This window comes from Chlamydotis macqueenii, chromosome 7 (assembly GCF_036417535.1).
Source record: "Chlamydotis macqueenii isolate bChlMac1 chromosome 7, bChlMac1.mat, whole genome shotgun sequence".
In the NCBI taxonomy this organism is placed as follows: domain Eukaryota; kingdom Metazoa; phylum Chordata; class Aves; order Otidiformes; family Otididae; genus Chlamydotis; species Chlamydotis macqueenii.
In genome coordinates, this window is record NC_141562.1 from 25918438 (window position 1) to 25945077 (window position 26640).

Here is a 26640-nt window from a genome sequence, read left to right on the forward strand (position 1 = left end):
GACTGACACCTGAGCGTGTCCTCAGCAACCGCAAACCCGCACGTATAGGGCAGGTCCTGTGCATCTAAGCAACTACAGAAACTCACCACTCCCTCTCCTCCACACTGAATCACAGTCTGGCTTCTGCTTACAAACTTGCTCGCTAATCAGACATTTAATACTATTTATGCATAGGGAGGAAATACGTAATTCTTTTATTGGGATAAAAAATGATACTAAAGAGCAGGTCAAGTTCCAAATCCAGCAGTAGGTTTTAACCGATGTTGTTCCCTTTTTTTACTCTTTTTTTTTTTTCTTTTAACAGCTGTAGCTGTGCACAGATGGAAAAACATTTGGTCAGAAAGCAGCAAATTAGTGTTTTCAGGCTAGAATTCTGCTCCCACCGCTCCTCCATTTCCATGCAGCTCAGAACGCTTTATTTCTTCTTAGCATTGACATTTTTGCACACCCAATTCATGCCGTCCTTCAGACAGAGAAAGGTAATGTTAGTCAAGCGAAGGGAAAAGGAATCCCCCAACCCCATCCGACCGCCGTTCTGCAAACACTGTGTTCTGCCTCCTCATCTACCCCCCGCCTGCCCTCTGCGCCCAAAAGCGCCGTGAGTAAAAAAAAACAAGTGCTTCATTGCTCAGTAGATGTTGTCACACAGAGGTCATTAAATCTTTCATCTGACCATAAAAAGTATCATCGTCTCATCACGTCGCTATGTGTAGGTCCTTTGAGGAAGGATCACTTTGCAGTCAAGGTACGTCAGTGGCAGACAAAGGCTCAGTTCCAGGTTCAGCTACAGATGATTTGTGTAACCTCGGGCAAGTCATCTTATCTTTGAGATAATGGATTTTAGGGGGCTGTTTGTTATACAGTCAGCTCCCTATTAAGAATACAGCTCTAATTCTCTGCTCAGCTGCAAGCCTTGAAGTCCAGATCCACAAAAGCCACTGCAATAACTGGATCTGGATCCTGCTCTCTGTGCCTCAAGGCCCCCACAGAAAATGCGCCCTGAGGGGTTCCACAGGGGTTCAGTGGGAAGAGATGTGGTCACATTTTAAGAGGCCAGTATACTCTTTAGGGTACTTCCACAAAAACACGTGCACGACACCTCTGACCACTGCAGGCAGGATGGCAATATGTCTGCTGTGAATACCCGAGTCGTGAGTTCACTGCTGAGACCCCAGAACGGGATAAGCTATGGAAGGGCAAAGCGACATTTTATCTGCTCCTGTCACTTATCTGTTGTGAGATGCACAGAACGGAGTGCAAGATGCAGTCTCCTCATATTTGTGTCCCGTCAAATCCCCTACCTCTACCCTGCCTACAAGATTATCTCTGCCGACAGGAAGGCAGAAAGAAGGCAGGCAAGGTTTTGTGGATGAGAGGAGAGAGGCACATCTTTGTGCTTGGAAATTGGGCAAACGTCACCTTGGAGTTCTGGAGGGGGAATTTCACTGTATTATAGTCAATGGTTATTTTTGGATCATTAAAATGATACTTAAACCCTAAGAACTACCAGAGCCTTTGGGTCAGCATAATTGCTAGCCCTGTGGCAGCAGTGTTGCTGGCTTCCTACACCCTTGTCCCCAGACTGCCGAAAGGCTGCCAAGGACCTCGAGTGCCCCAAGGACAGATGGTCAAAGGGACAGCACGGCAGGCCCTTTGGGTGGGCCAAGGCCCACTGCCGTGCCGTCTTCTTGCCCTTCAGCCACGAAGGTGGTGGCCATGTCGGAGGGGAGCTAAAGAGTTAAGAGGGAAGAGAGGGAGTCCTCAGAGCTTAATCGGAAGCAGAGAGGTTCTCACTTGAAAATACCAATTCACCTTGATAGCTGCGCTATGTGACACTTCTTATCTGAAGGGGAGCAGCAACTTCTGAAAACAGCCCTTGTTGCTGCATTAAATAAAGAATAAGCGAGCCCAGCTTGTGCTGGGGTGCACGAGGCCCTACACTAATAACACTTCTAACTCTAACCTTGGGGAGGGTTGATGTCTCCAGTTTCATTTATTTATCTCCACAGCAGAGATCAGTGTAAAACAAATTGTCTGAAATCCTCAGAGCAAATGGGAAAAGACGAGAGGTAGATTCATTTTAAGGCCCAGTAGCTTTGTGTCTTCCCCTTTCAATAACACTGATAACCTGGGTGTAAAACATGTAATGCCTTAAGCAATCAATAGCGTGGTTTAAAGCTTATCACTTTAGAGAGAGAGGGAGCCAGCGATTCCCAGCATGAGGAATGCAACGGCTTAACAATGGGGCTAGGAGGAGAGGTGTCAAACCTTTGGCTTGATTGTGTGCTTTAGAAATCTGCATGATTGCCTGCAAAGAGTAAAAATAAATAAATAACTAAAAATGCTCCACAATGATTTCAGCTTCCCCTGCCTCGGAAGCAATAATCACATTTGCACACATCATGGCATACAAGGCAAGCAGAGCTCCTCATTCATTTTGAATGTAGGTTTATTTGCTGAACCAGAACAGCTGAGACAGCTTAAAGTAATAAATATCAGCTGACACCCTCTGCTATTCAGCACAGTAATCCCAGAAACAATACATCACTGCAAAACAACAAACACGCATCCTATCTTCTACCTAATCTGACCACAACCTGAATTCACAGTGATTAAAACTCTGCCTGCTGCCATTCAGGAGCTGGGGAAGGGGAAGGACAGACCGTTTCAGCACCAGCGCGGCCAGGGTCATAAAGCAGAGTTTATGATGGGATTTACCATGGCTGGGAGCCTGGCTGCATCAAGCATATAACGAGGGCAAAAGAATGACATAGCAAAATGTAAGAGGAAAGGTGAACTCCAAACAGGCTTGAAATACCTAAGTAGGTCACCGAACATTTAAAGCAGGAATGGATTTTAAAAACTCTCTTCTGGCATGAGTTAATTGACAGGAAAAATCACATTTAATTGTAAATATCTCCCTGCCTGACAGCGATAAAGGGAAAATGAACATGCTCAGCTCTGTATGTGTTGTATGAAAAAGGTATGTGTGAGACAACTTCGTCATCTTCAGCCACGCTGAAGCTACATCCGTGGCTTCTTGTGCAACTTTACTGGGGGGCGCGTGCTCTGCAGTGTTCCCAAATGCTTTGGAGAACAGCAAATGCAATGGAAAGCAAAAGAAACTAAAAGGTACATTTGCAGTTTTTCTACCTAAGATTTTAAGCAGGATGGAGGGTTGGTAAGATAGAGAAATCCAGGGAAGCTGCTACAAACACAAAGAGCTGCTATGGGAAAGGCACACGGAAAGTAAGAAATGGTGCTTGAAAGAGTCAAGTCCACAAGGAGTCAACTGTTGTTGTCATCCTTTGTCCCTATGCACTCTGTCCCTACATCTGCATGCTTAAAAGATGGCTCTGTGCAGAAAGTACAATCCCTACAGTAACATTTACATCTTGATAGATGTCCTTGCACTGCTTTGTGCAGACATTGGCAGGTACTCTGAGGATGGAGACGGATACAATATTAGTATTCCAGCCCCAAGCCAACCCTGGGAAAACTTAGCCAGGGAAATATTTCAGATCTTTCAGCTTTGCCTCTCTTAGCCTCTTAACAAGCAGCTAGTAAACTTTACCAAAGCAAAGAGAGAGAACTCCAGGGAAGCGCAGAACGCCTCGTGCACAGAAATGATTCTTGGCACAACCCTGTCTTGCTGCACTCACGTCTGCTGTTGTGCCAAGGGAGTTGTACTCTAATGCCCTTTGGGAAAGGACTGGTAGAGCCTTTCCTGGGAGAAATAAAAAGTCCTTCGTGAGATTAGCCCACTGCTTGCTTATTCTCTGCATTATCAGCTTTGCGGCTACGTGAGTGAAGTAATCTGACTTCAAACACAGTGAACAAGTCCTTTCCACCCCATAAAAAGCCTCCCGATTTCTGCTCCCCTGCAAGCCAGGGATCAGGCAAGGCCACAAACTTGCGACCCCTAACATGACCTTAAGGACAGCAAAGCTTAATCCTTTCATGTAATCCTCTGTCTGCCATAACAAATTGGGTCAGGCAAGTGCAAAATTCTCCATCTCTAGCATTTTTTGTATGCATTATTTTAACTGTCACTTTCTTCTCCCTCTGCACAGCTAGGACTGTACCTTCATTATCTGTCATTTCTTTGCACCTCCAGTCGTCATACAGGCTGGCTTTTACAGGCTCCCGCAAGTACATTATCCATTGTTTTTTGCCTAGGTGCAAGCTCTTCTTTTGTCCTCTGAGACCTTGTATCCCTGGTGCAGCACTGTAGACTCCCTCCTCACCTAGACTGAAAAGCACAAGACCTTACCCTGAAATCTGGAAACATGGTTGCTTTTCCTCAACAAGCACCAGCTCTGCCTGCCCCAGGAGAGCTGCAATGATCAAAACTGGTTTTAAATCCCATTTACAAGCAGCCCCAGAACCTTGTTAAGATGTAGAAGATCCCCATCTAGCCTGCCCTGGCCAAAACATCTTTAAGACAAAACCTAGCTCTGAGGATACATTGCCGGGGGTCCTGTTCTGAATCTTGCCCTTATGAAAGGGCTGAATCGCAGCATCAGCATAACTGAGGTCTTGGGCTCCATTCTCAACCGGGCTGAAACAGCCAGGGAGGAGAAGGCGGCTCAGCCCTTCCCACAGTCCTTTGGGCCAGACCAGCGCTGGCACAAATTAGAGAAGCTTGGTGGCTACCCTCAGTTCCACTGCTTTTAATGGTCTCCAGGGGCACATTATGCTTGGGAGACTCTGGACACAATACGCTGCAGCATCGTTCTGGAGGACGATTCCTCGGGGCAGGCTGAGCTCCTGCTGCCTTGATCAGAGACTCTTGCTTCAGACAAGAAACGAGCTGCAGAGCACGGACTGGTCCAAAGCCTTGAGTCACGTTTAATACACACCCTGGCCCTTAAATAACACTTCCAGCAAGAGCACTGGCTGCAAAGCAGAGGAGCCTTGCCCAGCTGGCCAGGGTGGAATGTACACAGCTTTTGCACACCAAGGACTACAACTGGAGATCCGGTCACAAAACACAACCCCGAGAGAGCATTAGAGAGCCACTGTGAGGCAACAGTTCCCTTATGTTTCTCTGCTGATATTGGCCATCAGCTCCCTCACTTGCTGTACCCAGTGCAAGGATCTCTGTGTAAGCTGGTGCAGGACTTTGCTCCAGAGGTAGAGCTCAGATAGCTGTGATGGGAAGAAAAGGCTCTCCTGCTTTCCTAACTAGGGATGAAGGATAAAATCTAGACCCAAGCAGCCATTTTACCTGAAAAAGTGTTTCAGCATGAGGAATGCCACTCCACCCTCAACGGCACCATAAAGTCTGATTTGCAAGATGAGTGCTGCCCACAGTTACAGTCAGGAGGTAATGAAGTCTTCAGCTGGCATAAAGGGGCTGCCAGCTGGCTTCCAGAGGACACTACGCAGGGTTTCCAGTTAACTCAGTCACCTCTCTTCTGAGCCTGCTCAGGACATGGCTGGACCCTGTTTCCAGAGTCCCTAATGGTTAATTTTAAAAGAGAAGATGACAATATGGATTCCCTCCTTAATTAACAGTTTTATTAAATAACCCATTTCAAATAATAGTTAAATTCTCTAAATTTATATCATTCTATTAACCATAATCTAATCTCATTAACCTTGAAATCCCCAGTCTTAACTACCCAATTCTATACACCATGGTGCTAGCAGCTAAACTAATTACATGACCTTCAAACTATTTCTCCTTCATGTATTGGCATTATTTATCTTTGCTCATTGCTCTTCCTTCAAGCTATCGCAAAAATCTTCCCCCATGAACTCTGCTCCTGCATGTGCTCAGTACTAGATACGTCACCACTCCTCCTTGCAAAATCCCTCAGCAATGTCTCCAATTTTAGTCTAGCTAATGTATTCCATCAGCAGCAACGGTTAGCGTGCTCGCTCCTTGGCTTTCATTCTGAATACCTGATGCTCCCACGTCTTCATTTATTTTTCTGTCACTCATTGTCATTTCTCAAAGAAGTCCTTAAAGCAATGACCTGAGATTTAACCATGCAGAGAGCTCCCTTTCTGAGCCACTGGTAGAGATACTGTATACCACGATCCTCAAAATTATCTCTCTTTAAACAAGTTCTTCTTTGATTCCCCTAGATTTTAAGCATATTGACCTCTCCTTAGAGCCCAAGGACCGAAGACACTGTTTCTTCCTGGGCTGATCCAGCTGCAACCAAAATCATTCTGTTTAAAAGCCATCTCCCAAACCACTTTGTTCAATGAATTTCCAAGGAAAGGGAGAGCTTGGCATTCTTGCTGTCTGATTTGACAGGGCTGGAGTTACGGTAGAAGAGAAACGTAGGGGCTATTTTTCTACAAGCTGTAGAGAGTTTGCAACTTCCCTGACCTTCCTGCAATAATCATTTATGGAATAAGCTGCAGTATTTAGGGCAATGAGACTGCGGTCAACAAAGCGGGACATTATCTGGCCTGCATCTAAATTAATTTGTCTAGATAAGCACAATGAACAAAATATATAGCCCTGCAAATACTTTATTTAGCTCTTGTCTTCTGTTTTCTGGAAGTGAACGCAGAAGCAGATTTCATTTCCCTGGTAGAAGGTATTGGGCTGTGTATTTTACTCTATGGAATGTATAGGGATGCACTGTACTTCGAGGAGAAGACACATGAAAAAGGCACTATCAACGAAGTGTGCAGGCCACTCCAGAGAGCCCACAGATTAGCTTGAGAAGGAGGCATTTTCCAAAGTTCACAAACAGAAAGTGCCACTTTCTATCATTTAGTTCTTCCACATCCAACACACGTCCCTGAATTTCATCTGCCACTTTACTGCCCCTTTGCAGCCCCAGAGCTAACTTGGACTTCCATGAACTAGAGGAAGGCCTGGGGGAGGGAAGAAGGTGGCCTTTGCCTGCCTGCAACCCTCTGAACTGCAGCCTCACTTTCTGGAGCACATTTCTTTGGACTTGATATACACTGCCATTGCGGAATGCATTTCCCTCTACCACCACCACTTCAAAATAAAGATTACAGATGAAGCCTTCACAAGATTGGCTGCAATGTAGCTGAATTTGTATCTTAGCTAACTAAACAAAGGCCCTTTGGAGAACACCATCTACTAGGTTTGATTTAAACTTCTTAACCTGATGTTTAAACCTAGAAGAACTGCTGTACTGTTTCAGACCAATGGTCCATCCAGGCCAGGATCCCTTTTCTGAACACCAAGGGAAAGAACATGTAGGAACAGGATCTCCCTTTTTCCTTCCCAGTCCATGGTCCAAGGTGCTCCAAATGCAAAAGCTGCCTCCAGATCTTAGTGGGCAGTTATTCCCCACGGATGTCTTCTTCAGAAATTCACTTAGTGTTTTTCTGAACCGACTGATACCTTTAGTTGCCACAACATCCTGTGCCAATGAGATCCACAATTTAATTATGCAACTCGCAAAGAAGCACTTATTTTTATTTCTTCAAAGTTGTTGTCTGATTATTTCATTAGGAATGCTCTTCCTTTAGCAACATGAAAAATAGCATATAGTCTATCTGACATTTTTATACCTTATTTTATAAATCCTGAAAATGTTCCCACACTGTCCTCTCTCTTCCAAGCTGCAAGTCCTAATCTATTTATTATCCCTGCGTTCGGATGCCACTCTGTGCTACTGATCATTCTCGACAGACGATTCTCAAATCTCTCCTAATTCTGAGCAGATACATGGACAATATTGTTTTCTGATGAGACTAGTTAAGAGCTAGAAGAGGTTACCTAGAGCAGCTGAGGAATCTCCATGCCTGGAGATATTTGCAACTTGACTGGACAAGGCCCTCAGCAACCTCCTCCAGACTCATAGTTATCCCTGCTTTAAACATGAGGTTGGTCTAAAGATCTCCTGGAGACATGTAAGCCTAATTTTTTGTTGGACTGTATGATTCTACTGCTACCAATTTTTTTTTTAGATGGGGCAGAGGCAGAAATGAACGTCATGTTCATGGTATGGGCTCACCATACCTTTATCCTGCTACAAAAGAAATGTTTTCTGGGATGTTTCTTGTTTGCTTTCTGATAATTCTCTAGCCTTTGATTTTCCTCCCTGGCCTCTGATTAGCACTAAGCTGCTGTTCCCAACTATCTGCTCTAAGTAGTGGCAGATAATTTTGAGTCCATCATTGTATATGTATAGTTAGGGTTGTTGTTCCTCATGTGCATTATTTTGCACTTGTCAACACTGAATTTCATCTGCTATTTTACTGCCCACTCACTATTGTGGGCTGCTTCTGCAACGCTTCATACTCAGCTTGAGATCTGACTATCCTGAACAGCTCTGTAGCAGCTGCAAATAAGGTTTTACTGAATCTGCAATGAAGATAAATATCTTCACCATTCTGTTTCTTTAAGTATCAGTGACGGGAGTACTTCCCTGCTCTGATTGCGAGCACTGCAAATATTTCATTAATTCAGGAAAGCCTAAGAGTGAAATAAACAAACCTAGGTCCCATTTACATTACAAAGAGCTACTATACTGCAGGAACTGGCTACAGCACAGGAGCCCAAGACACAGCTACTACAGTTCAGCACAGGAACACAGCTCAGCCCCCTCAGTGGGTTTTTGCTGCTCCACATGCTGCCATTAGAAGTGGTCTTTGCCCCATGTGCAACTCTTGTGTTTCTTTGGATCAGAAAAATTGATCGGATTCTCTCTAGTGGCTGGGTTGAGCAAAGCGCCAAACGACATTACTAGCGAAGGTAAATCACATTTCTAAAGTGCACGCTTGTAACAGTCAAAGGAGTTAATAGAAAAAGACGATTTGTCTTGTGGAAATTATTAACCTGACAGCAGTCTCTTTAAAACAAATCAATGTCTTCATTTGACCCAGCCAAGGGGTCCTGGGTGGAGAGGTGATCGCTCTCCCCTTTCCTGGGGACGGAGAGATGCCAAGGGCCCACAGCTCCCCTTTCGCTTTGCACAGGCGATGAAACACGTGCCCCCATGTTCTGCACTGCAAGGGTTTAGCTGCACTGACCCTCCTTCACCAGGCAGCCTGTCCAGCCCCACCCTGCAGATCAACAGACAACAGTTTCTTACGATGGCCTGCTGGCACAGCAAGCCTTCTCCAAAGCCTCACCTGTACTCCCTCTCCTGAAAGAGCTGAACAAGACTGGATCTGCCAGACTCTGTCCCGGATTGTGTGTAGGTTCAGTCCCTCGGCAATCTCTGAAGCAGGGGCAGCCGTCAGCAAATCCTGCTTGTTAGCGAATATAAGCACGGGGACTCCACTAAGCTTTTCTTCATCCAAAAGCTCAGCCAGCTCCTATATCATTTACAAGGGAGTGGGGTGGGGGAAAGATAGAGAGAGGGAAAGGAAGAAAAACTTCAACCACCAGTGGTTGTCTCTAATTAGAAATATATTTAGGGCAAATGCTGGAAGAGTGTGTTCCAGTGAAATCTAGATCTTATTATAAGAGAGCAAAAATGTATACAATCATCTCTGCCCAAGGTTCAAAAGCTATTTCTTCCAATTACAGGTTACAAAAATCTTCATCTTGGTTTGAAATTAGCAGTTGCCTTAAAGGCTACAACTCTGTGTTTTACCAGTCCCTTCTCCCAGGAGACCAAAATTGATGAAACAGCAAAACCCATGTAAATTGGCAGTATGAGGAATCCGTCTTAAGTTCCTGCCTGACTGGCACTTGTACCTGAGCAGCCATTGACACCAGCCCTGATATCTTCGCTAATAATGAGTTTCAGGGTTTTGTTCAAGTTTTATACCCTACAATTCGAGCAGGAGAGGACTTTTCCCCCTAGAAATGGCAATTTCTTTTGAAGGCATTGGCTAGCTGAAGACAAGCTAGATCAGCTTTACTAGGTGGATTCTGGCTCCATATGCACAGCACACATTAGGTGGCATCTTGAGAAATGGGTCGGTTTATTCAAAACTGGGTGACTCAAAGAGATTATTTTAACAGCTCAAATCTGAATCTGCAGTGGATCAAGGATGGCTGAAATACTTCATGTCTAGGGTTGTGCAATGGCCTCATGTGAAACAAGCACACAGTCTCAAGTCACTTCTCTATGTGAACTCGTGACAAACCTAGCAGAACTTGGACCTGTAGGGACTGTTGGCCTTGCAGATAGATGAGTACATGAGATTTTTGTGGGCTCCTTATTTAGCTGGAAAGGTCTTACGCTCTCAGATACCATCCGAACATCTTCCATCCACTGGCTAGAAACTTTTGGATTAAACAAGTGCTGCTGGGGAGATGCTAAACTGCAGAGGAAATCTGACTCCATCTCCCCAAATGTTTGGTTTGGAAACCAGGATGAGAGAATGGAGTTATAAACAGAGTTGGCTGGGAATTTTTCAACAAAACAGGTCTTTCATCTGACATGGCTGATTTATTGAAACCAAAAGTGTTTGCGGAAATATGAGGTGGACCCCAGGCTGACTCTGCCTGGCTCAGGCAAGCGCTCTAAGCTTTTTCTTCCTCTCCCTCTCTTTTACCCAATGAATATCTAATTACTGATATAAAATGAAATACCTCCAATAGCAGAAAGACTCCCTCCACCCCTAGAACAATCAACAGTTCTGCTGTTAGGGTGTGTCCATGATACTTGAGAAGTGAAAGATCAAGTGCCTCCTTCAGACTGGGCAGAACAGAGAGCTTTAAACTAAGTTTCCCATTTCTGGGGGGGCTAAATCTATTGCTAGCTATTTTGGGACACTGTCACTTTCTGAATTTTACAAAACAAAGTTCAAAAGTCCTATTTTTGTTCCATCCTAAAACACAAAATGTTACAAAACATCAAAACTTTGCAAAATGGAAATCTTACTTTCTGGCCAGTCCTAGTTACAAAGCTCTTAGGTTTTTTTTCAATTACATCCAAAAGACAATCAAGTCAATATGATTTCTATTTCAACTTTGTAAATAAGAAAATAGGATTCCTCAGGGTCTTGGTTTGGCAACGTTTAAAGGACTCAGAGAAGTTTTTGCTTTCAGTATTGGGCTCCATTTGCTACTATTGTATAACTTTAATGAAAACCGTTCCATTTAAATGGAATTAGGCTACCTATTTTCCTTGTTTCACATCTACCAAAATAATCTGCATTAATGTTGAAAGGCAAGTCTCTCTTGAAATGCAAATTTCCCTCATAAACAACAAAATCATCTTCCTAACTTTTGTGAGCTAGGGACACTCAGAAGCACTGAGTTACTTCAAAGGAAGCTGGGCATAAGTAACTCACCTGACCCGTTTCTTCAAACCTCTTCCTATCTGCACTGTCAATGACATAGATCTGAAAAAGAAATGAGAAGAAAAGTTACTCTTCCCAGAAGACATTCTTCTACAGTATGCTTAAGTGAGCTGAGCCTCATAATTATGCTTTTGGGCACAAAGATTCCCGGTATTATTTATAGCAAATATTGACAAAACTCCATGACGTTCTGAAAGGAGAACCACCACCTCTTTAAAAGCTGGGGGGAGGTGGACAACCATGTGGGTAGGATCAGAAAGGAGCTGAGGGCGGTACCGGGGATGCTCTCACCATCTCCACAGCATCTATTATCTGAAGAGAACAGGAGACTGCCTGGTATATTTTCAAATGACTGGCTTACAACCTGAAGCTGAGCACAGGAGGGCGAAGCCTGCGGAGCCAGGCATGGTATTTCAACCTAGCAAACAGTACACAAGCACTGCACTGAAATGACTATGCCACACTGCCAGGATGCACCACCTCCTCAATAAGCCACCAAGGCACACAGTGGCACTCAGGGGACAGATTAATACATTGGGGACACAGAGTTCCTCTCAATCAGGCAATCTCACTGCAACCTCCTGGAGCAGGTGGCTGGATCCAGCCTGTGAGACTCCATCTTCAGCTGCCAGCTCGTCCACTAGAATGATGGAGAAGACGAGGAGCAGTTGGCTTACAAAGACCGACAGCAGAGTCCTGCCACACTCTCAGGGCTGGGCACCACATCTCAGGGTCCACAAGGAGGTCCCAACCAGACACTTGTCCCCTGGTATGGAGAAGGGTGCATCCCCCAGCCCGCAGGCTCCCTGCCTTGGGAGGGGGTCTCCACCCTCTCCAAGCAGTATGGCATATCCAGATTTCTTTCTGTAAATGCAAATGAGCCTTCTCAGTGAAGGCAGCTCTAGGTCTGCACAAGCTAAAAGGCTCCTCAAACGTCCTCCTCAATATGCACTTAATAAGACCAGCCACCTTCCTCTCCCCTAGCAATGCTATTGCAGTTCAGAGCACATGGGTGGCAAGCTACATATAAAGAAATGGGGAATGTCAGTATAACTCTCAGGCAAGAACAGCCTGGCATCCCTTTTTCATTATGTAGTATGGGAACGTTTTTGAAGAAGGGTGCTAGGACAGCAGAGGGACAGGAGTGGTGACAAACACTGAGCATTTTGCTTCCAGTCCCTGCCATTCCCCATCAGCAGTGATTGAAGCTGCTAGCATGTCATCTGCATGCTCTTTGGTGGCTTACAGGGAGCAAGTGTCAGCCTGGTTTTCAGGGAATAGATGAGCACAGCACCTTGCCATCAAGATAAATGGCATCCTTGCAGGCAGTCTTAGCATAAGACTCCATGCTTCCAGGATAATTTCAACCAAATAGCAGGGGGAGGGAAGATCTCTAGCAGCAATATCTATTAAACTGTAGGCACTCTCTTAATGAGCAGTGTTAGAGCTGTTTGAAATGGGACCAAACATGCAGCAGGAGCATCTGTATGCCAGGCCTGAGGAGGTAACCCAGCAACCTCGCAGACCTCTCTGCTGATCACTTGGGGTGTGCGGTCCTCCCAGGGCCAGGTTGATGCACGCTGACAGAGGCTGGGGACGCACAGTAGGGCTGGATGCAGTTGCATGGGGATGTATCAATAGCTCACGCACTTGGTACCACGTGATGGGGAAAAGCCCGTGGGCACAGCACGACACACAGCCTCTCCCCGCAATGCAATCCCAAGCACATGCACCAATATTGTATCAGCTACACCCGTCCTCTCTGCCCCTCCCAGGCATCCAGCCCTGTGCATCCCACCAGGGTAGGAAACACAGACAAAAAGAAAGGAAGAAGCTGCAGGGCTGTCAATTGTGCTCTGGGGTCAAACAGAACTGTCAAACGTCCTCCTTTGGGACAGGCTTAGCAACATGTGAACGCAATAGTCAAGTACTTTACTCCTCAGCTGAAAGTCAGCACCTCCCGCATTACGGTGCTTCTCTAACAGGCAAGGAAGAGCTCTGAGTCCCAGCCAGTCAGGCTTTCTGCTGCACTGCTCTGTTCCTTGCTAGGGAGCTCTTCTGCAAGATGAGAATTAGAGACAACAGTGCTCAGGGCAAAAGCCACAAAAGCGCAGCACAGAGAAGGTAAAGTATGTGTGGAGTGCCTACTTCCAAACCAGAAAGCACTGTGCCAAATAGCTGCAGGTGCCTGTCTGAATACGCAATCAGCCAGATATCCACACCTTATTTGCCTGGGTTAAGCTTCCAAATATCACAGGTGTGTGAGGCAAGACCAAGCTCTCATTCAAAGGCACCTGCATGGATTTGAATTAGCAATCACTTCCTGCTCTTTAATACTCTTTAGAGGGTCCTTTCTGCTTTGTGTAATATCGTTTAGGAGAAGATAGAAGCAGGAGGTCCTGGGAAATGTAGTGTATCTCATCTCCACCTTCCTTCTACAGCCAAGGCCACACAAGAGCCTGTTTCTGGCTGTGGTGCTCGTAACACAGTTTGCCATTTTGAACAGCCATGGAATACACCATGTTGGAGAGACAGAGCTTGAGAAAGAAATTCCTCTAAAGTTAGGTCCCTCCTTCGAGCAACATGCCAAAACAAAATCTGGAGTAAGTGGGTTGGGCAGAAATTGCAAGTGGTGGGGCTGGATGAAGAAATAACATAAGGGATAAGTTGGCTCAACCTACAGATGCACATCTGCACCAGGTTTGTCAGAGGGTAAAATTACTGGCTAAAACGGGGGTGAGGGCTGACAGAAGACAGAGAGAGAGAGTCATCAGCATATACTTGAGACCAGTTACGGAGTGTATGGACACAGCAAAGCACTGCACTATCATGCTGACAGTTCCCAGCCTGGGACTGGGCGTCAGCACAGAGTGCAGGCAGAGGAGCTCAGGTCCATGTGCACACCAGTTATTCCCTCTGAATTCACACCACTCCTTCCTCCAAACTGATTCTGCTTCTATCTATGCATTTTCTTACTCATATGAAAAGAAGGGGTTTCTCTGTACATTGCTTTAACTGGGGTGGAGGAGAGCAGGGAAAACAATTGCTTCCATCTCTTTCAGTTTCCAAATTCACCTTTATTTCTGCATCTCCCATGCAGCAGACACTGGGAAGTGTGGAAGCCCACAGATCAGCGTAGCTCATTGCCTTTGCCAGTACAGTTTTCCACATATTGTATTGTGGTTGCGCAGTCTCTGCAGCCTGAGCACCTGCCACAGCAGGCAAAGATCCCCTAGCTGCTGCTCCGCAGTGCTGATTTTGATCCGCACACCTACTGCCTCCCCGCCACATAGAGCTGCAAAGCCTGGACTCAGTGGGCACAGTCACCTCACAGCCATGCCATGTTCCTCTTCTCGATGGCCACAGAGGAGCATGTAAAGTGTGTCCTGCTAGTTTCTCAAACCCAGATCTTTTCCCTCAGAAGATCTCACCATTACTCTTTCCAAAAGCAACCAATTGGGTTTATGCTGTGGTGACTTCCCTCAAACCTCAGATTCCAAATTAAGGCTGAAAAAGGGGGATCTGCACAAGAGAGTACTGGGGGTTTATTAGTCCCATTTAAATAACAGCTTCATTTGGACAATGTTTTCTAAATCTGCAGGCACAGCCAGGCCCTTCAGGACCCTGACATGAGCCTTGGAGCAGTGTCCTATTCCTAGCTGCTCTGATCCTTCTGTGGAAGTGCACTGAAGCTCCCGACACATTAGTGAGCACGTGTGTGACAGGAGGGAGGAAGGGCAACTTTCTGAGAGAGCTTCCCACTTTCCCATGAGAGCCCTGCAGATCTTGCCTTTCCTCTGTTCCTACAGGCACCCCTTCCTTGGGGTGGGGAGAGGCCTAGAGCCCCCAGGGCAACGTGCTCTGGTATGGAAACAAAAATGTCCTGCATTGTAAATATAATTGTAGTCATCTGTAGGTAATTGGAAGATAATTGCAGTTAAGATGTCAAAAACATTAAAGGACAGTCTTACGATTAAATGACCAAAGGAAAAGACAAGGGGTCTCTCTGTGTCCCTCAGCCAGAAGCTCTCCTATTTGATTCCAGACATAGCATGTAATTCTGTCGTGCCTCAGTTTCCCCAACTATAAAACAAAGGCACCATACTGACCTACCTCTACACACGAGGCTTAAGTCACTAATGGCTCCAGAGCATCCAGTGAAAGGGGCTATAGATGGGCAAACTACAAGTTATTAATGTTCTTTCATTTGAAGGAGACTGAGATGAGAGGAAAGGAACTGGCTATAACCAGCACCATCCTGTAAAAGTAAAAACATACAACTGAATGATTTCTCCAAACATTACTGTATTTTTCTTACTGCACCCAATCAATCTTGCCATTTCACTTAGAATAACTCTTGTTACAATGGCAATGGTGTTGCTGAGGACTGGGACATTACATGACTTGTTCCTGAATTTCTGGCTGAGACCTTGGAAAGCCATTGCATGAACACAGCATTCAACTGCAGCCAATACTCACAAGGATATCAGTGTTTTCAAAATAGTTCCTCCAGTACGGCCTGATCTTCCTCTGTCCACCTATGTCCCATACATTCAGCTTGAAGCCTTGAGACTGTACACTTTTGATGTTAAAGCCCTGGAAAGAGCAGAAACAAAGCCACATAGAGCATAAACCTGAATGGCTGGAGCACATTCATAGGCAGACATTAACACTTTATATATCCCATGCCTGCAACGTGCAGCGAGATGGGCTGGGCAGCCACAAAGATGGATCGGCTGTGGGAGAGGCACTGGCAAAAGCAAACATATCCGCTAAACCATGAGTTTGCCAGTGTTCTTGGGTCAAGGGTTGATGCTGTCATTGCTATGGAGACATATGATGCAGTTAGTGCCCTGGGAGGGCTCAGCAGGGTGGGTGCAGGAAGAGAGCCGCAGATAAGGAGAAAACAAGGGCGCTGTGAGAAGCAGGATTGAGCTTGTGAAAGCTGAGTACAGAGTCCCAGCTAACACGAAGCCAGAGGTCTCAGCTCAATTCGACACGACACAGCTAATGCCAAGCTTAAAAGAGCAACAGCTGCACATCTGAAGGGTCCATTTCATCAATTAGAGCACCAATTGAAAGGCCATTCAAGTAGAAAAACAGGATGTGGCGTGGGCTGCCAACGTGCTGCCACACCACCCAGGGGACTGGGGCTTGGAACTGGGGTGTCGGGGCTGGGAGCTTTGGGAGGCAGCTACAGGGTGGGGGGAAGCATCTCCCATAGCTCTCTAGCAACCTCCTCTGGTCAACACAGGAGTGATGCTGCAGTGCTTCTGATGGGAGACATCCCTCTCCCCAACCGCGAGGCTTAAAGGGGACCAGAGGCATCAGAGAGTGCTGGAACATGCAGGACCCTTGGAGGTGGCTGGGTGAAAGTGCAAGGAGATAGGGGCCTGCCCAATGCTGCAGCATCCCCTGTACACGTCCCCTGTATGGCAAGGGCAATAGAAACGAAGTCTCATGCATGCAACCCTAGCGTGACCAAAAAGCCTTCTTCAGAACTCCATGGCACTCATCCACTTCTGCACTACGTGACAGATCTGGCCTGACGCTCTAGCTCCTTCAAGGAGCCTCCTCTTATGCAGAAAACACAGTGCACCAGGCTCCAGTAGCTCCCCCTTTTACTGAAATACTCTGTTGAATCATTAGTGCTTTGTATAATAAGGCTGGTAGGACCAGAAAGGCCTTTCTCACCTGTGTTGGTGTGATGTGGCTGATGTCCTCAGATGCCAGCTGCTTCAGGAGTGTGGTTTTGCCTGCATTATCGAGTCCCAAGAGGAGGATTCTCACCTCCTGGTCTGGGGTGCTTTTCAGTTTACGCAGGATTGACAGTAAACCCTAAATCCACAAGAGAGATTGTAGCTGTTACTTCCCCCTCCAATTCTCTCCCCCACACCATTCCATGCTCTCCTCCCTTGAAATGGGTTCTGTATGGCAGTGGATCCCAGGACACCTTGAGCCCATTCCTGCAGTCCCTATTCCCATTTCCTCTTCTACTCCTCCCCCTCACACCAATTTTGCTTCATCTCAGAGAGCAGTGACGAGGTCACAGACAGCACAAATGTTGCTCAGTGGGGTGCACCACTGGCTGCATTGCTCTTGTCACACAGCTGTTTGGCATTCTCTGTGCCAGGAAGACAGTGCTTATGGATATTATGCGTAGGAACTGCAAACCAAGTCCTTGCGAGCTCTTAATTATCTTTATCGGAGGGAAAACCCCATTAATTTAATCTCCCTCCTAGTTAACTGCAGGTTACTGTGTATCTGACATCAGTTCTTTTCACAGTAACTCCCTGATCATCTGAAACCCCGTTTATCTGTCTAAAACACGCTGGACCCATGGGGCACGTGCAGTTCTGATTCTCAGGATGTAGCACTTAACAACTATCTCAGATCACCACACATCCTCGCTAAGAAAAGCACGGTGGATTTCAGTCATTAGCCAGGCTCAGCTCTCTGAGCTGACAGTATCACTCAGGATTAGGAAACAGAATATGCAGGTCAGCTCATTTACAACTGCGCACGTTACAGCAGCACACCCAAGCTTTTGTCAGTACCACTGCTCAGAGACCTGCACCTCTCTAAAATGGCTTGAAAAAATATTCTGGATCCTGGCACATAACTGAGAGATGCAAATCACCCCACTTCCACCTGCCTCTTGCTGCCCAGCCCGGCCCCACAGGAGGGGGGCAGCTGCAGCCCAGGGCACAGGAGCAGGCTGCGCGCCCAGGACTGCCTGGGTGTCCTTGCACGTGTTGCTACGCTGCTTTGCAAGGACCGCTCCTCAGAGCCTGAGCAGCGCACACCACAGTGAGACCCAGCCTGGGGACACAGATGCTCTTGCAACTAATTTGCCTGAGCAAATCTGGGAGAGGAATACACCTACAGCCCTCTCTGGAGCCCTCAGGACTCCTGCTCAGTCTCTCCCAGACAATTCCCATGTCCCGAAGGGCAATGGTGAGGTGTGTCTCTTCAGCCCACTAAGACCCAGAGCCAAGAACAAAGTTCAAATATCAACACAAAACTGGGCCCACAGGGGCCCATCTCTCAAGCTTTTTTGTTCTCCTATTTGCAAAACGGAGACAGTGATTTTTATCAACCTGCAAGGGCGAATCAGTTAAATGTCATGAAGTGCTTTGTTGCTACGAGGAACTACACCCTCTAAATATTCCTGCTGGGAGCCAAGGACTATTTGAGCCGTGAAGGTTGCTCCTGATCCCCTCCAGATCATGGCAATCAGAAGCCTGTCCTCAAGATAAAGAGCTGCAGGATGTGGTACAACTATCACCGCTGCAACGCATCCCCTGTCTGTAGCGGTGCCCTTCTGCTGACTCCTGGAGAGCCCCAAGTCAGCCATTTGGAAACTGCCACCTTCGACCGCTCACCACACCGCTCCGAGGTGTGGAGCGTTTTGGAAAGGACACAGAGCTACAGGTTGTGATGCCAAAGCTTTCAGTAAGGCAGGATGAAAACACACTGAGATTCAAATGCACATGAGATTTCATCCACTCCTCTAAGCATTTTTGATTTGCAAGTAATTTATTGATTTTCCATTTAATTAACAGACAGCTCAAAATACATGCATGACGTGGAAGAAACAGGGAGAAGAGAAGGAACTTAGTAAAACTGGCTTTGAAGGATCTGTGTGGAAAGTTGTAGGATTGCCACTGTTGCTGTGCTTTTAAAAAGCACTGCGGAAAGCTGAGGTTCAGCAATTCAGAGCTTGTGCAGAGAACAGCAGAACTGCAGTCTTACAGCCCAGTAAGCGGGCTCGGGGTATCACCTATTTCATAAACAGTCTGGTAAAAAAAATGGGATTTCAGGCTCCGCTCAAGAGTTGTTAATCAGGAATGGGCTCTGCTTGGTAGAGGGTGCCATGCCTGCATGGTGCAGGCACAGTAAATCCCCAAACTGCTTTTAGTTGAAGTGTACAGGCCTGTAAAGTCACGTGCCAAGCCCTGAGGGCCAGATGCTCGCAGCTGGCTCTCGCCCATGGGCCTGTAGCTAATGAATTTGAAGGGCTGTGTCAGTCCACTCAGTTGCTGCAAGTCCTCCCAACACAACAGTTCATCTCCCCAGCCACACCACCCAGCCTGTGTTCTGCCCCAGTGACGGTCTGTACTGCCACTCAACTGAGGGAAGAGAAAAGGAACAGCCACAAAAACACCTCTAACACCTACTTGTTTACATGCATGTCCCAAGTACCCTTAACATCATTAAAAACCACACCTTTTAACTGCATGACCAGCAACACGCATTTTCTTTTCACCTGCAGTCAAACTTACAGTTGTGTTTGTTGGCTTGTAAATCCATGGATTTCAGCTCTGTACAGACAGACCCCACAGGAGGAGGAACTCTAAAATTCACACATTATCCCTCCTTTCCAGGGAAACACTGAATTTCCCATTCTTACGGGCTTGACCCAAAGCCAACACACACCAGCCAAAGTACTACTGCCGACTTCAGAGAGGTCTGAATCAGGCCCTATTATTTTAGTTTATTGCTTGCAGTTAAAAAAAGAAGCTGTTGAAATGCTAATCCTATTCACAGCACCACTCGCTAAGAGCAGAGCACTGTATCCCAGAGCAGATCAGGATTAGAAGCCTTTATATTTCAGAATTCAACTCTAAAATACCGCGCGCAAAGAAACGTATTACAAAGTATTGCTTATCTAGCACGGAGCAATTCTCAGGGGTCGGGAAGAGGAACAGTTGTAAATGTTAATAGAGCTTCTCCCATTGTAGACAGATGCTATTTCTGGGCTAGTATGACAGCCTATGAGAAAACGATCAGCATCGTTCCATATTCTACTCAAGTGACACTGCTGCATGGCTGATCACAGGATTATCTGGGGTAGCCAATAGAAGAGAGGATATATATAGAAATAAAAGTATTCTCTAAGGTATAAAGTAAGCTGATTTAAAAGGCTGGAAGACAAGCAAGCCAACGTGGAGAACTGGACTTTATTTCAGTAGCTGCCAGTATAGGTTACATGGGCTGTATACACTACTGAAATCAAGAGCCAAATAATAGTACTGGCTATTATGATCGTTACTATTTCATAAATACTAGTTAAAACTTGCACCTAGCATTCTCTCTTTAGTTAGTGAAGATTAAAGGTTAAGGAGAGCCATGCACAGATGGGTTTCTAACTTTTTTTTTTTTTTTTTTAATGGGTCTTATGAGCACAGTGGCTAGGAAGACAGAAAGCATTTCCTGACAGCTTAGTAGACTGGAAAAAATAACTCCATCAAGTTGCCTCCTGCATACCACCACTATGTGGGACAAGTAGCCCTTACTGCACACACACTCCGTGCTCACAAACACAACGCTGAAACTAACTGGGCTGATTAGAGTTAGAAAGCAACCCCTTGTTACTGATGGGAGATGTCAGGTAGAAAGCCATGAAATAGGAAAATTTGGTGCAAAGAGGATACTCAGAAGTAACAGGAGAGGCGCAGGCCTTTGAAGCAGGGCAGCAAACAAATGTCTGGACGCTGAGACTTAACCTGCAGTGAGGAGGGAGGATGCCCAGGACGCCTGCATCCTGGCCTGTGGTACTCGCTCACTGGGGTGTCCGGGGTGAGGAGCAGGACAAGTATCGAGCAGGATGGTGGAGACGTTAAGTGGCTGAGTAGCTGCAGTGACAACTCACAGGAGTACAAGGGCAGCGTGTTATTTGCACAAAACTAAGCAGACTGCGGCATCTGTAACGGAGAAGGGAACTGCAGATGCTGTTCAGATAATGAGCAGCACAGCATGGCAGCGTGTACAGCCTTTGGAGAAGGGCAGCCATACAGAGCAGCTCAAGGCTGGGCACAGTCAGCCAGCAACTGCTTCTTGGTCACCTCCAGGTTAAGCCAACTATGTTTTATATCAGATTGGCTTGTTTAAAAACATCTTTGTCCTTGGTGAAGAGGGTTTTCTTTATAAGCACCATGAGGAGACAGACTGATGGGGTCAGCAATGAGGAGACTACATTTTCCAGACAGTGAGTGTGGACATAACAAAACAAAAAAAAAGACTCCTGACCATTACTATGAAATCAGAGTAGGGCATTAAATTCAGGGGTGCAACTAAATGGGCAAAAGCACTCATGAACACACTGAGCATGAAAGCAAAGCTAACCATCTTATTAGCATCCTTCAGAAAACAGGGACATGTGGTTTTATAAAAGTATATCATTGCTAGGTTTAAAATACCCACTGAATTATCAGAGGACTTTCAGTTATAGCTGCATGCAGTAATCCTATTCTCTTAAAAAAAAAAAAAAAACCAAAAAACCAACAGACATATATAAAAATACAGTGACATTTATAGTCCTAGCTAAGGGTTTTGTGGGTTTATTCAGCTTTAAATCCATGCTGTATATGGGTCTTTTGAACTAGTTGATGCATGTAACTACATCCTGTACCACAGAAGCCACTGAAAGGAAGATTCACTTTATAGGCCAAAGCAAAAATTGGTTTGGGACAAACAGAGCATTGAGATAACCTGTTTAAATATTGTATCAGATTGGCAATATAAAGCCATAATGGAAAGAACAATTTCCCCTTGTGCAGAGGGCTAGATACACAGTGTATGGACAAAGCACAGCCCACAAGCCGCTGCAGAGCACAGTTGTCTCCTATTAGGAAAAAGAAGTAAACGTATTCTCTTTATTAGCCGCAAAGCTCAGATAATGAATTTAAAATAAAACCACCTTCAGTCACCAGCAATTGCTTATCTACTAGATGTGGATATTTAGCTAGAATCAAATCAATTCACCGAGATGCAATATAGCCACAAAGCTCAGCACCTCAGCCTGCTGCTGCGACCACATCTCCACCATCTCTGCTCTTCTCCCTCTTCCCTGCTGCTGCAACCGCAAGTCACTCCTCTTCACCCTCAAGGCCCTTCCCAGCTGAGCACGTTTGCCTTGGAGGTGATGGCTCTCGTCTCCTTGCGGCTTGTGATGCCAGCCCTAGCACTGCCGAGCTCTATTCTCAAACCTTTGTGCCTTTCCTACAACCGTGGGAGAAACTTTACAAAATATTCATAAAACCACCCCATGATTCTCTTGCTAATTCTTTCTCTGTCACGCCTACAATCCTTGATGAGGTTTAGGCGGCAAACATGCCAAGTTGGAACCTGTCTTGGGCTCTCCTTCCTCGTATCATTTGGTTCTCTCTCTCACCTCAGACCGACCATATTTCTACAGCGTGGGGAATTTCTCTGTGTTCTGCCTGTACAGCACCTAGTGCAGCTCTGACCCACAATTTACTTTTAATTAAGCAATATGGTAGCAGTTCACCATTTTTAAAGAGTAAGTTAAAGATAGAGGGCGCACATGATGGTTGCAGAAAGTCACGCAGGAGAAGGCAGCATGAAAGAGGGCGAGGGGCTTAGTCGAGCCAAATATCCTGCCTTCAGCAGCGGATATTTGAGGCTGCATCCATCGCCCAGGGTGCAATGCTGCGAGCTGGAGGAGGGGAGTCCTTCCTGACAACTGCACTGATTAGCTGGTGCCCTGAAGAATGACGTTTGATTACCTTTATCTTCGGCTGCAGAACTGCAAATGTCACTAATGGTCATAAAATCACCCAATCATCAAAATACAACCAAAGTTAATTAATCTATTGAGCACAGTTTATTCAATACTTCTTATTCTGGCAGAACTCCCAAAAAATCACTTGCTTGCTGCATGTCTCCACCATATGGTGTCATTCAATGCAGACTTTCTTTCCTGCATTGAAATCCAAAATTCAATGGAGTGGAGTCACCTACAGATTTTTTTCCAGCTCAAACCTACTAACATGGTTTTCTGTCAAAGAGGTTTCTTGTTTGGTATATTAACCAATACCAGCATGAATCCTCCTTTTGTAACTAAAATAAAATTCCTCTGGTTTTAGCAGATTTGAAGGAAGCATTATGCCCTGCACAGAGAAGAGCTGATGCCCAGCACCGGACAACATCAGCAGTCTTTGTCTAGTTTCAGAACTTAAAAGTCTGGGCCAGCAGCCGTCATACTGTCCTATCTGCGGAGACTTTCTCATACCAACGTTACAGCAATCAGTAAAATAAACGAAAAAACATGACACAGAACTGTCCTGGGGAACAAAAGCAGCAAGGCACTACTAAAGCTCTTGAAAGCTTTTTTTTGTTGTTGTTTTTTAATGGAGCCATTTTAAATACTGCCTTACTGCCAAAGAATGAGGGACAAAGGAAGAGTTCTGGGTATTAGGTACATCTACAGCAGACAACAGATAGATGCCGGTTTTGCTAGAAACACGAGCTCGAGACCAGGAGAAAGATGCCTGACTATGCATTTAGCTGTGCTGATATTCCATCCTTTCCACCACATCTGGCTAGTGTCAGCTAGACACTCCATGACTCAGTTTCCTCAACCGTAAAGCGAGGCCATGTTTTGACAACCCTGAGTTTGATAAAATGATGTCACCGTCAATCAATGGTTTTAGAAAAACACTGCCCATCCTCTGGCCCCGCCACCTATCAATAACACACCATCTCACTCGGTAAAGTTGTTATTACAGTGACGACAAAGCCGCAAGCGCTGCTTCACACAGCATTTCCTAAACTTTGGAAAGCTGCGTATCCTTTCATGCAGCAGTCTCCCTTCGCCCTTGCTGTGCACCCACCACAGATGCTGCTTAAAGACTTCAGTGCTACACATCCCTCATGCTACGCAGTTTTATGGCTCATCTTTCCCTCTGTGCTCCACCTATGAGCTTCTACCACTCCTGCCCCACATCTGTGAGAAATGCTGGTATGCTCTGCAGGAGGAGACACTTCCCTCTGTACTTACTCACTTGGATGAACACTGAAATAATTTAAACCTCAGCATTAACCCTCTTATCACTGGAGTTGGAGCAAGCAGTCGCTGAAGTGGGTTTAAGCACTTCCCAATGCAATCATGACATGCCAGACACACACTGCTTGCTCAGATGACAAGCAGTAAATTGTTACATCAAGCTGCCTGGATTATTTCTGACTGCTGACCCACACCCCCAGGCTGCCATAGCTGCTTTGGATATATTTGCTGGTGTTTCAGAGAGTTTCTACCACCAAGGATTATTCTGTTTTAGTGAAAGTTGAGAATCTAGTCATAATACAGAGCTCTGCACTCCTCTGCCCAGCCCAGCTAGTCCACCAGGGATCCCAAAGCACCACCCACCCTGCCTGAGAGGCCGCAATTCAAAAAAAACAACTCCCAGAAATGGAAAAATAGACAAAGAGGCAGTAAAATGTTGTATCAAATAACAGGAACACTGGAAAACACTCTGTCCGCCCTCTCCACACACAAAGAGCTTGGATAACAGCAGCCAGATCCCAGACTACACCAGCTTATCAGGACATCACAAGGCAGAAGAGCAGATTTGGCCAGCAGCAGCTGCAGGCCAAATGTGTCCCACAAAGCACTGCGCTGCTGGAGGCAGCTGCCCTCATCTTTAGAGCAGATGTCCATCCTGTGATGGCTTCAGTGTCTGGTGTGACATGCTCCATCATCAACTGATTTAAAATAGAGCAGATCTCACAGACCTTATCTCAATCTCTTGCTCTGCGGCCCAGCAGTGGGGACGCAGCCAGAATTAACTCAGTGAAGATGAGGAGCTGCCTTTGCCTCTCTCACTTGCGCCTCCTCCTGTGCTGTCCACTTGCATGAATCCATCTTGTGTCCAGAGGGCTCCTGGATAAAACACAACTTCTCCCTTGTGGAAGCTCTTTTTTCATTGCTATTTCTTTCTGCCCATGTTCTCTGCACATGCTGAACCCTCAGCAGTGGCTTCCCAACCTACTGCAGCTCTCTCTTACCATCCCTCAGGTGGCAGTCCCAACCCTTCCTTCCAGTCCTCGCTGGACTCTGCCAGCATCCCACTTGTCCACCCCAGCTACTCCGACATCCAAACCCAAGTTGTTTCCAGCACCTCAGTCCATCATCCAGCATTACCACAACCTCAATTCAGACTACACTACACACTCTCCACCCTAACCAGATCCTTCGCTGCACCCAAGATCCCAGTTCCTCCCTTCAGTCCACACTGCTCCTTCTCAAACAATTCATTTCTCCCCTCGAATGCTTCTTTCCTCCCTGGGTACTCTCTTTCTCTCATCAGCCTCAAAATTCCACTTTCCGCCCATCCCACAGTGTATTCTTATCTTTTCTTTTCAGCCCAGACTGTCCCTCATCTCCCCAGCCGCTGGCAGAAACCCCCAAAGCACACGATATCCCAGAAAACTATCCTAGCCAGCCAACGTTGACTGGCTTTTCCCAGTGACTCACCAGACTGTTCATCCCACCCAACTGGCAGGTTTCTTTCCGCCCTGAGTACTGTGCCTCAGTCCTGTCCATCCCTGAACATCCAGCCCCTTCAGCCAGGCTTTCTCTGCCACAACTGAACTCCCCTTCTAAGGCTGTTTATCAACAGCCAGCCTTTCCACCTCAGCAAGCTCTCCTATAGCTTCGTCAACTCCTGAAGCCAGGACCTGAACCCCAGAGTGGCCCGCTCCCACCTTGGCTGTATTATCCAGTGTCTCGTCACAGACGCTCCCAGATTTTCCACAGTCAATCCCTGAACATTCTCCTCCGTCCTCGCCAGGCTCCTCCGTTGTTCATTCCCTCCTCAGGCCAAGCGGGCCACTGCTGTCCTGCTACCCAGCGCTCCTGAGCAGCCAACCCTCCATCATGCCTTCCACACCTTGGCTGAATCAACTCCAGGCTGGCTGATTCCATCTCGACAAAGGCCCCTCAAGCCTTTCAGCCCCTGCCAGGACCCAACTCAACCCCATTCTCCAGGTCCCCCACAGCTCCAGCTCCTGCCAGGACCCCAGCCTCAGCAGGGGTCTCCCGCGGCTGGAGGCCCCAGACTTACACCGTCCCCAGCCCTAGCGGCATCCCTTTGGCTGGGCGCCCCCAACCCCCATAGGCCCAAGCCCCCATGCCTGACCGGATACCCCTGCCCTACCAGGCCCCCGGTGCCTCCGGCCCTCACACTCCCTCGGGGAGGGCACCCCCGGGCCCAGGCCTGCCACGAAGCCCGGCCGGGCCCGGGCCCGCCCCCCGCTACCCCACGCTCCCCTGCGGTGGACACCGCCGGCATCAGGCCTGCCGGGCCCCTCAGGCGGCCGCCGCCGGCCCGCCGCTGCCCACCGGGCCCAGGCTCCCTCGCCGCCCGCCGCGGGCCCCCCGCCCCACTTACCATCCTCTGCGCGGCTCCGGGGTTACCATGGGCAACTGCGTCACACACACGCCGCCGCTACGTACGGCGTCAGCGCTTCCCGCCGTACGTATGGAACGTGCCGACGGCAGGCGGGAGGGGCGGAGCCCGCCGCCCCCGGCTAGCCCCGCCCGCGGCTAGCCCCGCCCCTAAATCGGCACATGCGCAGGAGGAGCCACCCCGCCGGAGGGAGATGGGCGCGGCCCCTCGGGCCTCT

At 47.0% G+C, this 26640-nt stretch overlaps 1 protein-coding gene across 2 annotated transcripts; it reads right to left on the bottom strand.

The window, feature by feature from the left end:
* Positions 1–232: 232 nt before the first annotated feature.
* Positions 233–26538, bottom strand: ARL3 (ARF like GTPase 3). 2 transcript variants are annotated; one of them, XM_086751709.1, is made up of 7 exons: positions 26406–26538; positions 16903–17046; positions 15688–15804; positions 11200–11250; positions 9082–9267; positions 2269–2308; positions 233–463 (listed from the first exon to the last, which is right to left on the bottom strand). In XM_086751709.1, the coding sequence occupies exons 1-7, from the start codon at positions 26406–26408 to the stop codon at positions 426–428; spliced, it is 579 nt and encodes a 192-aa protein (XP_086607835.1). In that variant the 5' UTR covers positions 26409–26538; the 3' UTR covers positions 233–425. The 2 variants fall into 2 exon arrangements, with proteins under 2 accessions (XP_086607835.1, XP_086607836.1); XM_086751710.1 differs by lacking the exon at positions 2269–2308.
* Positions 26539–26640: the final 102 nt, after the last annotated feature.